The sequence below is a fragment of the Otolemur garnettii genome, unplaced genomic scaffold (genome assembly GCF_000181295.1).
Source record: "Otolemur garnettii isolate 467f Iridium unplaced genomic scaffold, OtoGar3 scaffold00031, whole genome shotgun sequence".
In the NCBI taxonomy this organism is placed as follows: Eukaryota; Metazoa; Chordata; class Mammalia; order Primates; family Galagidae; genus Otolemur; species Otolemur garnettii.
Window position 1 is genome coordinate 6702006 of NW_003852426.1, and position 13718 is coordinate 6715723.

General features: G+C 40.2%; 1 protein-coding gene across 1 annotated transcript in view; it reads right to left on the reverse strand.

Annotated features, from left to right (window-relative positions):
- The window catches only part of SLC26A8 (solute carrier family 26 member 8), a 68528-nt gene that overhangs the window by 24844 nt on the left and 29966 nt on the right, over positions 1 to 13718 (reverse strand). The window contains exons 8-10 of the mRNA XM_012804661.1: positions 8795 to 8942; positions 7823 to 7936; positions 1531 to 1608 (exon numbers count right to left, since the gene is read on the reverse strand). Coding sequence (XP_012660115.1) covers positions 1531 to 1608; positions 7823 to 7936; positions 8795 to 8942 — 340 coding nt within the window. The remainder of the gene's footprint in view (positions 1 to 1530; positions 1609 to 7822; positions 7937 to 8794; positions 8943 to 13718) is intronic.

Genomic DNA, 13718 nt, shown 5'->3' on the forward strand with positions numbered 1-13718 from the left:
GTAGCAGGGACTGCAGGCATCTGCCACAGTGCCCGGCTATTTTTTTGTTGCAGTTTGGCTGGGGCCCAGTTTGAACCCACTACCCACGGTATATGGGCCCAGTGCCCTACCCACTGAGCCACAGGTGCCTCCCCTTGAGTATATTATTTTGTATCACGTTTTTCAAAATTTATGTTGGTCCTCTTGTAATTAGTTGAGGTCTTAGCCTGGATACCTTTCTAATGACTCTAATAAGGATTTTGCAATAAGCTATCCACAGTTTATAGTCTAATACTCATAGACCCTTATTGATAATAGTAATTCAGATATTCCATCGATCAGATTATATTCACATCTGCTCACCCAGACACATACTAACTGAAGCCTATAACATAGACAAAAAATGGCTAGCCAAAAAGCCAGGGTTGTTCTGTCTCCAACACATTTATAAAGGAGTGCAACCAATTTTTATCATTACCCTTCAGTGAATTCTGATTGTTTTTGTTTGTTTGAAATTTTTAAAATTCTGCTGCTTCTAGGTATAAAGAAAACATTCCAGTTTTCAAAGTAAATTAGTAAGTGGCCCTCCTAAAATAGATTCCTAGAGATACAGCATCCAAAGTGCTGTATAAATCAAATTTTGGAGATGACGTCTGCTGGGAATCTGAGGATTGCTTGCATGTTCAACACAGCTTATTTATTTTTTTATTTTTCTTTCTTTCTTTCTTTATTTTTTTGAGACAGAGCCTCAAGCTGTTCCCCTGGGTAGTGCTGTGGCATCACAGCTCACAGCAACCTCCAACTCCTGGGCTCAAGCGAGTCTCCTGCCTCAGCCTCCCAAGTAGCTGGGACCATAGGCACCTGCCACAACGCCTGGCTATTTTTTTTTTTTTTTTTGGTTGCAGCTGTCGTTTGGCGGGCCTGGGCTGGATTCGAACCCGCCACCTTAGGTGTATGTGCCTGGCGCCTTAGCCACTTGAGCCACAGGCACCGGGCTAGTTTTTCCATTATTAGTAGAGATAAGATCACATTCTTACTCAGGCTGGTCTCAAACTCCTCAACTCAAGCAATCTGGCTTCCCAGAGTGCTAGGATTACAGGTGCGAGCCACATTGCCCAGCCTGAATTCAATATTTTTAAATAAAAGCATTATATTAGTTATAATAGCATCTACACATGTTTCAAAGATAATCAAAGCAATATCTGTGAAGCGGTGTTAATTAAGAAAATAGTATGTAGAGGAACTCACAGGTGCCTGCTGGCACTCCACACATTATAGTTTAAAATATAGGGCTTTTGATTGAAACTGTATTTTTTTTAATTTAAAAAGAACACATATATCTTACATATAAATACACATTTATATCTCTCTTATCTTATTTAACTCCCAATCCTGTAACGTAGATACTATTATTTTAAATGAAGAGACTAAAGATAGGTTGGAACAACCATGGCGACTAGCTGAATGCCATCCTCCCCAGAGATGCTGCAGCAAGGTGCAATCTGGATATTTGGTCTTTCTTGACTTAGTTATTTGATCAGGCCTACTTACATTTGGCAGGTGGTAGAAGAAGTGTCCCGTCTTCACCATCAGGAGCAGCATCAGACCTGAGCCTACCAGAGATGCAAACTGAGGAGACAGAGCCGGTTGGAGAGAAACCATCAGGAACATACTGGTCCCTGTCTGCAACTGAGGCCTTCTGCTTGATGAGATGCATGTCATTTTTTCTTAAAAGGAGCTGGCTTCAGCATAAGTGCATTTTTGTTGAACTAACATTTTCAGGTCTTATTGAGTGCTAAACATATACTAGGTACTCAATAAATATTTCTTGAATGAAGGCACCAATGCTCTCTGAAAGGCTCCATGTTGTCCTGGGTATCTGAATCTTTACTGCCACAGCTCTCTGCTGTGAATCTGAAGTTTCCTAAAATCTGATTTGCATTCCCTCCTAACTTTGACCTTGTTTTGCCCAATTTAAAAAAGTCCTAGTAGACTCCTTACTGACAGCCCTAAAATCCCAAACATCCTGCTTCCTATATAAATAGCCCACTCCATACCCTTCTGTTTGGAGCTTGGATAATGATCCATTTAACTGCTTCAGTGATGCTTCTCATCTTAAAAAAATACAATGATAATCCTATCTCATTTTTCTGCTTCAGTTTCTCTATGCTTTAGCATAATAATAATAAAAAAAAAAGCCACAAACATGAGTCAAGGCTGTATATAGCAGCTCTGGATCCTATCCCAGCTGGGCTCAGTGTCACTTGGTAAGCAGTGATTCTCACTTGGCAAATAAAGTGGAAAGCTAAGAAACATGGTTCCTTCTATAAGCCTAAGGCTCTCTGGACATAGTCTTGAACTCACTGTATCCTCTATTGTTAAATTTCCATTTTTAAGCTCCTACTAATAAAAATAATATAAATCAGTGTCATGGGGATTAGGAGCTGGGTTACTATAACCAAAAATGAAAATAATGGCATATAAGGGCTGGGTGTGGTGGCTCACGCCTGTAATCCTAGCACTCTGGGAGGCTGAGACAGGTGGATTGCCTGAGCTCAGGAGTTCAAGACCAACCTGAGCAAGAGTGAGACCCCCCATCTCTAAAAATAGTCAGGTGTTGTGACAGGTGCCTGTAGTCCTGTAGCTACTTGGGAGGCTAAGGCAAGAGGATAGCTTGAGCCCGAGAGTTTGAGGTTTCTGCGAGCTATAACATGATGGCACTCTATCCAGGGTGATAGAGTGAGACTGTCTCAAAAAAAAAGAAAAAAGAAAGGAAAAAGGAAATAATGACCCATACTAGAAAGAGTCGCTCAGATCTAGTCTACTAAAGGATCACTCAGCAATGATTCTTAACTTTTCTCTATTTTTTATGTGGGGAAAAGATACTTTCCTACTGGATTCCCTATCATTACTCATGTCTATTTGCCATATGAATGTGTTGCTAAAAATAAGTGCAATGCAATCAATGTCCTTCTTCCTTCTTTCTCCATCCCAGCTGATTCATACCTAAAGTGAGTGGCCTAACATGGAAAAGCAGGACCACATGAGAGTAATGCAGGGAGAAGGATTCAGGAAATGAATTGATCACCAGCTGAAACTTACGAAGTTTTGATTGCAAACATTTCATACACTGTGGATCTGAAGCAGGTAACTGAGCCCATAAGCCCCTCCAGCCAGTTTACATATCAGCCTGTTGCTGGATCTAATTTATGTCTCTAGCTTTAGTTGGTCTTCACTGGCACTATAGAAAAGAAACTACTTTGATCAGTGCAAGAAAATATATCAGGCCTTTTCTTTCCCATCATGTCTTTTCTTCAAAATTTTTCTGATTATTTTTAAGGAAACAGAGATAAGCAGGCAGCAAAATAAGTTATATAAAATCTAGACTAAAATGGGTACAAACTAAGACACCAAATCTCATAAAATTAGCTGCTCAGAGAGGTGTGCAGGCCTGGTGAGAATTATGTATCCCTCTCAGCTGCATATTCATAGGAGTGGACTTTGGGATCCCAGGACCACCCTCAGGGACATGCCCGATGGCTCTAGGATCTCTTCCTGATTTAGGCCCTGAACAGGGTCTAAAAACAGCGAGCACTGTAGAACTGTGTCTCATGCATGTTTTACTTTTCTTCTCTGATATTCTATCTACTTTTCCAAGCTTTCTTTCTTTTTTTTTGAGACAGCATCTCAAGCTGTCACCCTTCCTAGGTAGAGTGCCTTGGCATCACAGCTCAAAGCAACCTCAAACTCTTGGGCTCAGGAGATTCTCTTGCCTCAGCCTCCCAAGTAGCTGGGGCTATAGGCGCCTGCCACAATGACTAGCTATTTTCCACAATTTCTTAAACAAAGATTGACTGCCTTCTCTCCTAGGGTTCAAAACAATGTGAGTTCCCATAGTTATAGCCACTATCAACATGCAGGTTGCTCCATATGCAGTGGGTTCCATGAAGTAAGATAGCAGATTGTTGAATGCCCCCCCCAGGCCAGGAATTAGAGACCTTGGGTCAAAGCTATGATTTTTGAACATCTCTTAAGTAACAGGCACTGTAGTGGACACAATTAGTGTCTAATTTAATTCTCACAATGAAAAGATTAGTTTTATCCCCATTTGCCCAAGGTCGCGCCCATCTAGGAAGCATCGTGTCAGATTTTAAAGCTCCTGACCATCTGACTCCAAAACCCAGGCTGTCTTCACTGCCTTCATTTGCTTCAAGGAGCACAACCAAATTTCTCTCTTTTATAATAATCCATTTTTAAAGCAGTTCTGGAAGCCTGGGCAAAAAGTCCAGTCCAGGGAACAAGGAAAGGAATCAATCATGAAGAACAGGGAAGTATAATGATCTGAAGCAGACAAGGAGGATGGAGTGGGGGGCAATTCAACTGGCCATAGGCCTAGGGCTCTTTGCAGCCTCCCCCACCCATGAGCCAGATCTGCCTACACCTCAGGCTGAGCATGAAGCTAGAAGAGCGAGTAGGTTTTGCTGCGACCAGTGGAGACAAATAAGTTCTGGCCAAGGAAAAATTAAAGCGAAATCCAGACATGGATACAGAGTTTATACTTATACCAGATAAAAAATAAAAATAAAATGATGCTTGGTAGCTGGACATTTTTGAGAGGTTCAGAGTCAGCCCCCTACTTTTCTTTCCTATAGTACTAAGGATCTTTGAAGAAATGGGGGTACTGTCAGACAGAATGAATAAAAAAGGCCTCAGAGAAAAGGGGTGCAGAGAACATCCCACTGCTATGAGAAAAAGAAGACTGAATAAGTCCCTGAGGCCTTTTCTAATCCAGATCGGAAAATCAAGAGTAGAGTCTGGGCAGCTGCAATATGTAGGGCCAGGAGCCAGCAGCATTCTCTGGTTAAGCCAGGGATTTGCACTGAGCATATTAAGGTTTCAGGGAAGGGCTACCCAGCATCGCTATGGTCATGCCTCCCTGTGGCAGGCCACTACACTTCATTGAGATGTGTTACTGGTGGGAAATGTTCTGCACAAGTAAACAAGATGGCAGCTAAAAACAGAATGAGAGCCATAGGCTGCCTTTGAGACAGACTCTCTGTCCAGCAGGCTAAAATGCTAAAAATGGGCATATTCAGACATTAGAAATCCAATCATCTGCTGAGGCCCTCCCAAAATTTGGCTTTTCTGTTCCCAGAATCAGTGAGTGCAATTGGCAAAGCTATTCTTCCTCCAGCCCACATTGCATGCATAGGATGGAGTCCTGTCTTTACAACAGCTCTGAGGTTGAACTGTAACCTTTCTTTCTCCTTTCATCAATGCATGCCCTAACCTCCTTTAGGTACTCCATGAAAGTCCCACTTCTTCCATATTCTCCTTGCAATACTTAAAGCACTTTTTGTTTATTGCCCTCATTCTGCACTTAGTTTTCCTTGCACTTTGATTTAGTTTTTTCCAGTTGTGTGCATCTTGTCCCCCAAATTTATTTATTTATTTTTATTTTGTTATTTTTTTTAGATAGAGTCTCACTTTGTTGCCCTCGGTAAAGTGCTATGGCATCACAGCTCACAGCAACCTCAAACTCTTGGGCTGAAGCAATTCTGTTGCTTCAGCCTCCTGAATAGCTGGGACTACAGGTGCCCGCCACAATGCCTGGCCATTTTTAGAGATGAGGTTTTGTTCTGACTCAGGCTGGTCTCTACTCTGTGCCTCCTAGAGTGCTAGGATTACAGTTGTGAGCCACTGCACCTGGCCTTTGTCTCCCAAATTTATGTTATGCTTTTATATTGAATAAACAAAGCGTGTCTTAAAAAATTAGTGGAACGAATCTCTGGAATTGCCATTTCTATTTCTTCTTATCATAAAACCCTATTTTTTTTTCTTTTCTTTCTTTCTTTCTTTTCTTTTCTTTTTCTTTTTTTTTTTTTTTGAGAGAGGGTCTCACTCTTTTGCCTGCGATAGAGTGCAGTAGGGTCATCATAGGTCAATGCAACCTCAAACTTCTGGGCTCAAGCAATCCTCCTGCCTCACCCTCCTAAGTACCTGGGACTACCGGGGCATGCCACCACCCCTGGTTAATTTTTCCACTTTTTATATATATGGTACTTTTTTTTTTTTATAGTTTTTGGCCAGGGCCAGGTTTGAACCTGCCACCTCCAGTATATGGGGCTGACACCCTACTCCTTGAGCCACAGGCACTGCCCTCCACTTTTTATAGACATGGGGTCTTGCTTCTGTTCAGGCTGGTCTTGAACTTCTGAGTTCAAACAATGTTCCCACCTCAACCTTCCAAAGTGCTAGGATTATAGGCAAGAGCCACTGCCCCCAGCCAAAAACCCTCTCATTTTGGCTCCAAATTTCTGCATATTTGTATAGAACATTTTTCTTGTTTTTCTTTTACTTTTTTTTCCCTTTTTTTTTTTTTTGAGACAAGAGTTTCACTCTGTTGCATGGATAGAGTACCAGGGCATCATTATAGCTCGCAACAATCTCAAACTCTTGGGCTTAAGTGGTCCTCTTGCCTCAGCTTCTCGAGTAGCTGGGACTACAGGTGCACACAACACCTGGCTAGTTTTTTTATTTTTTAGTAGAGAAAGGGGCTTGCTCTTGCTCAGGCTAGTCTTGAACTCCTTAGTGAACACAAACAATGTTCCCACCTCAACCTCCCACAGTGCTAGGATAACAGGTGTGAGCCACCGCACCCAGACAGAACATCCTTCTTTTTAACATAGCCCAAATTCCTTCTGTTTGTCAAGCAGTAATGGAAAAGGACAATGTGTCTGGAAGAAGTTCTGTGACAAGAAGACTCAGTCCAGATAAAATGATATGATGTAATCTTACTCTAGACCTGTGCTCTTGCCCTTGCCTATTTATCTTTCTGACTTTTACTAGCTTTTATCTTATACATCATCATAAATTTGCCCATGGACTGTGACATTTTATCTTTCCCCACTGAAATTTAGGGTCCATCCTTCTGGCACATCAGTTTCTGAACACGGCTATACCTTCTTAGTATGTTTCCGCAGCATAAGCTTGTCTCTGACCACTGCCACTGCTTCTCTGCCACCTGAGTCCTGATTCACTCCCTAGGATTACCCTAGTTTCAGTCGTGATAGCTTTCTGACATTTCATCATGCTGCCTAGCTCAGATGGGACACCTCTCATGTTACTAGGTTGTAACTTTTGTCTAGCTAGTTCAAAACTCATAAACATTGGAATCATAAAACTCATGCTTGCAATTAGTTTGCCTTTTGAGTCTTTTCTATTACCATTCTCCCTTGCCCCTTCCCTCACCTAAACATTTAGGTTACCAATTCAGAATACCTGAAGAGAGTCTGACCTAGATAATTTTCTCTTATACAAAAGTAGAACAGCCACAGATTCCCTAGGCTCTCATAGACAAAGCCCTGACTCTCTATTTTGAAAGCCCCTTGTCATGCCCTTTGAGGAAACCAGGAAAATTTTTAGTTTGCTGCCAGTGTGGAAAGAGTTGAATTAGTGCTTTCCCGGAGTAGGTATGAGAATGCTGCTCTCCAGAGGGAAAACAAAATGTCAATCGGTGATAAGTTTAATTTAAATATTGTTATCCTTAGGTTATTACATAGAAAATGGGCTTTTGTGAGCTAATATACGGAAACCTCTCTAGAGGTTTCTATTTCTATAGAAAATGACTTTAAGTTTCACATTAATATGTAACTTTCAAAACAAAATCTGAGCAAAAATTAAGGCAAGCATGGAATCCAAATTCTTCCAAGAAGTCTTTCCCATCTAGCATATCATTAAAACAGTAACAAGTTTAAACCTGTATCATCCCCTTCAACAAATATACATATAATTGACACAAATTTCTTTTCTACATTAGAGATCAAATTCTATTTCAACACACCTGTTGTCTTCCTCCACTTTTATCCTGGATAATAGTCCTGGCAATAGCACCAGTAAACACAAAAGATCTGAAAAATGAACTGGCAACATTGCAAAGTCCAATGGTCAGTAAATCCTGTAAAGAAACGGCAGGTATTTTAGGACCATTCTTTCTTGAAGAATGATGATTTGATTTTGAGCTAAAGGTTTACTGTTTATTTCTTATGTATGAAGATAGGGTTTATATCTCTTCAAATAACAGATAGAAATATTGTTAGAAAGAACAAAAGGATGGCAAATCTGATTTTCTAAATTAAATTGAATCTTCATTTCAGCTAATGATCACAAGAAACATACCTTTTCAAGGTGAGAAAATGAAGTCTCTTGCCTTTTTCTTCTCTTTCCCATGATCACAAGGACTTAGAATGGCACAGTGTTCTTCTTTGCTCTTCCTTCTCTGCTATCCTAAAGGTCAAACTGGGACACCTATTGCTTCCATATTTCTAGGGAAAAAGCTAAACTCAGGGTAGCTGGAGATTTCCCTTAAAAAACATAAAAACAAAAACCAAGGACTATTTCTTTTTCTTTAAGGCCAACTCAATTATTTTAGTAGGTAGGGTTTTATACAGGATAGTCCACAGCATTTCTTATTGTGCCTTGGTATACGGTATACTCCTTGACCAAGTATAAGGACTTGGTAGAAAGCAAGATAAAATTGAGAAAAGTGGGACTCTCCTAGATTAACAACGTGATGTCATGTTATCTTCTTGCCTTGCTGCATCATTTCTGTTCTAGGGGAATAACACCCATCTTAATTCAAGTGGCTTCAAAGTTAACTATCCCTCACCTCTCAAAAATCATTTTCTGATTACAGTTCAAATTACAGTCCAAGTGACTCTCTGATTAAAGAAGAAAGCAGTCTTCATGTTGGCAGGAGGCTCAGATTAGAGAACAAACACGGTTTAAGGGCCAGAGGAAATAATAGTCTTTTTACCTGGTTGGAACTGACTCTGTAGTTATGAAGACTGGAAATCTTCTTGCCCAGAAAAATGAGCAGAAAGGAGCTCACGAAAGATAAGGACAAGGCTTGGAAAATTATTCTGGGAAGAATGGAGAAATCTGGCTTTACAGGAAACAGGAAGCTGGAATAAAACAGTAAAATTATTCCTAGACTGCAAGAATCTTTTTTTTCTTTCATGATAGAGTCTTCCTCTGTTCCCCTAGGTAGAGTACTGTGGCATCATCATTGCTCACAGCAACCTCAAACTCTTGGGCTCAAGCGATCCTCCTGCCTCAGCCTCCTAAGTAGTTAGGACTACAGGCATCTGTCACAGCCTGGTCAGTTTTTCTAGTTTTAGTAGAGATGGGGTCTTGCTCTTGCTCAGGCTGGTCTCAAACTCCTGAGTTCAAGCAATCCACCTGTCTTGACCTCCCAGAGTGCTAGGATTACAGGTGTGACCACCATGCCTGGAAAATAGCAGGAATCTTTTATTGGCACCTCCCCACTCTATTCTTCTCATACTGGGCAGGCCTGGCTTCCCTTTTTTAAAATACATGACAATAAGGGACAAGTAGAACAACTGAGGCAGCAGCCTGTTGAAATGGCTTGCAAAGCAAGCCAAAGGATAAAAGCCATTAAGAGAACATGCTCTACTGTCTTCTAGTTCAAGGTTTCTGCCATGTAACAATAGCAACAAATAGGACAGGCAAACCACAAGAATTCATGAAAAATGGTTTCTCGATACTGTTTGGAACCATACCAGTGGGTAGATACCTAATATGTTTTAGCGCCAAAATGACCAATGAATTCCTTTCTATTTACACTCAAATCCTTCATGGTATAACGTTAGTCATTGTCCTTTACACGGATTACTTCCAAATTCTAGCCACACTTTCCTTCCTATAGTTTTGAGGTCACCAGACTAATATTCCTCAATGGTGATAATCTAATTATATAATTCCTTGGCCTCACATTAGCTTAAATACGTCTATAAAGTGAAATGTCTTGTTATCAACTATTTGGATGCCCCAAAGTACAGTTCTTTTTTTTAGTTTTAATTTTTTTCTTGATACAGAGTCTCACTCTGTCATCCAGGATGGAATAGCATAGCTCACTGTAACCTTGACCACATGGTCTCAAGCAATCCTCCCACCTCAGCCTCCCAAGTATCTGGGACTCTGCAGGTGCATGCCATCATACCCAACTATTTTTTTATAGAGATGGAGTCTTGCTATGCTGTCCAGGTTAGTCTCAAATTGGCCTCAAACAATCCTCCCACCTTATTTTTCCAAAGTGCTAGGATCTCCAAATCCTTCCAGATTAAAAAAAAAAGACAAAGTGCTAGGATCACAGGGATGAGCAGCCACCATTCTTGGCCTCAAACAGCAGTTCTTATAGGAAAGGCATGATAAATGCTTGATTTCCCCCTTTATTTAACAATTTTCAAAATAATGAGTTGGGTCCCTACCATTTTCCAAGTGTGATAAAATGGCTAATAATAGCCAGAGTGATACACTATTTTATCTATTTTTCTTTTATTATAGCCCTCATACTAGGATGGCTACAATAAGTTTAGATCAGTTTTAGGCTGTGACTTTTAGAAAGCCCCCTACTAGGAGGCCTTTAATAAAAGAAAAAAAAAAACCCAGAAAGTATTAGGGAGGATGTGGAGAAACTGGCGTCCTTGTGCACTGTTAATGGGAATGTAAAACTATGCAGCTGCTGTGGAAAATAGTCTGGCAGTTCGTCAACAAGTTAAACACAGAATTACCACATGATCTAGCAATTCCACCCCTAGGTGTACACCTCAAAGAATTAAAAACAGGTGCTCAGGGTTAGATACTCTGGGAGTGGCAGGATCCCTTGAGCTCAGGAGTTCACAACCAGCCTGAGCAGGAGTGAGAGTCCACCTCTACTGAAAACACAAAAATTAGCCAGGCATTATGGCAGGCACCTGTAGTCTGAGCTACTTGGGAGGCTGAGGCAGGAGGATCCCTTGAGCCCAGGAGTTTGAGGGTGCTGTGAATTAGGCTGCAACCATGACACTCTAGCGTGGGGCATCAGAGTAAGACTCTGTCTCAAAAAATAAAAATAAAAATAAATAAAATAAACGAAATGAAATGGAAACAAAATAAGATAAAATACAAGTGCTCCAACAAAAACTTACACATAAATGTTTATAGTAGCAATAATCACAAAAAGCAAAAGATAGAAACAACCGAAATGTCCTTCAACTAATGAATGGATAAATTGTTTTTTAATTTATTTTTTTCTTTTGCAATTTTTGGCTGGGGCTGGGTTTGAACCCACCACCTCTGGTATATGGGGCCAGCGCCCTACTCCTTGAGCCACAGGTGCCACCCTGTGGATAAATAAAATATGTAGATCCCAACAATAGAATGTTATTCAGCCATAAAGAAGAATGTACTGATACACGGTACAAAATGAATGAATCATCAAAACATTATGCTTAAGGGAAAGAAGCCAGACACAAAAGGCCACGTACGGTATGATTATATTTATACGAAATGTCCAGAATAAGGAAATTCAGAGAGACAGAAAGTAGATACGTGGTGGCAAAGCACTATGAAGAGGAGCAATAGGATGAGACTACTAATGAGTTCAAGGTTTCTTTTTGGAGTAATAAAATCTCTTAAAATTAGATGATGGTAATAATTGCACGAAAGAGTATATACTAAAATCCACTGATTTGCACCTATTCAAGGGATAACTATTACGGTATATGAACAAGATAATATTATAAATAACCTTATGCCAATATATTTGCGAACTTAGATTAAATGGATAAATTCTTTGAATTACCAACCAAAACTAACAGAGTAGTCTCAAGAAGAAATAGATAACCTGAATCATAGACAATTGTTATTGTCATTTTTGAGACAGAGTCTTACTATGTTGCCCTTGGTAGAGTGCTATGGCGTCACAGCTCACAGCAGCCTCAAACTCTTGGGCTTAAGTGATTCTGTTGCCTCAGACTCCCAAGTAGCTGGGACTACATGCCTCCCCCCGCCATAACACTCAGCTATTTTCAGTTGTAGTCGTCATTATTGTTCGAACCCAGGCTGCATTCGAACCCGCCAGCTCTGGTGTATGTGGCTGGCACCCTAGCCACTGAACTATAGGTGCCAAGCCCATAGAAAATTATTATGTAATTTAATTATAGTTTATTTAATAACAGCAGACTAAAACTTAAATTTATAATTCATAACATATGCAGGCCCAAATTGCTTCATTGATAAATTCTACCAAATAGTTAAGGAAGAAATAATGCCAATTTTATAGAAACCCTTCTAGAAGTTGAAAATGAGGAAATATTTCCCAAATTCTTCTATTATGGCAACATATTTTGATACCAAACCCAGTCAGACAAGAAGAGAAAATCTCATGCCAATGTCCTTCATGAATATAAATGCAAAAATTCATTTTTGAAAATTAGTATATAAAATGATAATATTCTGTGACCAAGTGGGGTTTATCTTGGGATGCAGTGTTGGTTTAACATTCAAAAATCAATCATAATATCAACAGATCAAAAAAAAAGGAAAAGATATCTTGACAATTTGGTGGGAGTATTATTTTCCATAGATCTATATTGGCAAAATCCTTTAAACCTAATTTGGAAGCACTAATATGTTTCCTTTTCCATTTCTGTAGATTACTTTATAAGTCAGAAAAAAAAATCTTCTAAATGTTTTATACTTGATCTTAGCCAGAGGCCAAGAAGTTATGTCTATATGTTTTAGGTAAGGTTTGCTATTTGAAATGTTTATATTCTTTTATCTTTCATCATTTCATTAAAGAGACAAAATATGTTTGACAATAGTTGATTTATTTCTGAAAAATTACATAAAGCTCCAAATTTAGGCAAAGGAACCATATACTTGGAAAAAATTATTTAAGAAGTTTTGTGATATATTTTTTAAAAAGCAAATAATCCCTTATCTAGTTATAATACCTTATTAGTTCATGCATTTTAAATTTCATTTGCTTTTAAGTAGGAAGAATCCACTTTTGGCACCTCAAAGAGTTACCTCCTGGTCAGGGGCAGTATCTCTTGGCCAGGTGCAGTGGCACACGGAGCACTCCGGGAGGCAGAGGCTGGTAGATCACTGGAACTCAGGACTTCAAGACCAGCCTGAGCAAGAGTGAGCCCCTGTTTAAAATTAAAATTAAAAATAGCCAGGTGGCTTGGCGCCTGTGGCTCAAGTGGCTAAGGTGCCAGCCACATACACCTAAGGCGGTGGGTTCGAATCCAGCCCAGGCCCGCCAAACAACAATGACGGCTGCAACCAAAAAATAGCCCGGCATTGTGGCAGGCGCCTATGGTCCCAGCTACTTGGGAGGCGGAGGCAGGAGACTCGCTTGAGCCCAGGAGTTGGAGGTTGCTGTGAGCTGTATGTCACAGCATTCTACTCAGGGGGACAGCTTGAGGCTCTGTCTCAAAAAAAAAAATAGCCAGGCATTGTGATGGGTGCCTGTAGTCCCAGCTACTTGGAAGACTGAGGCAAAAGAATTGCTTGAGCCCAAGAGTTTGAGTTTGAGATTGTTGTGGACTGTGATGCAACTCTACCAAAAAGAATTATCCTCTATCTTCCCATTTCTCATCATTATTATGTTTATGAATCTAAATTCCTATCTTTGGAATATCATTTTCTTTTCTTTTTTCTTTTTTTTTTTTTGAGACATAGCCTCAAGCTGTCCCCCTGAGTAGAGTGCTGTGTCATCACAGTTCACAGCAACCTCCAACTCCTAGGCTCAAGTGAGTTTCCTGCCTCTGCCTCCCAAGTAGCTAGGACCACAGGCACCTACCACAATACCTGGCTATTTTTTGGTTGCAGCCGCCATTGTTGTTTTTGGCGGGCTCAGGCTGGATTCGAACCCACCACCTTAGGTGTAT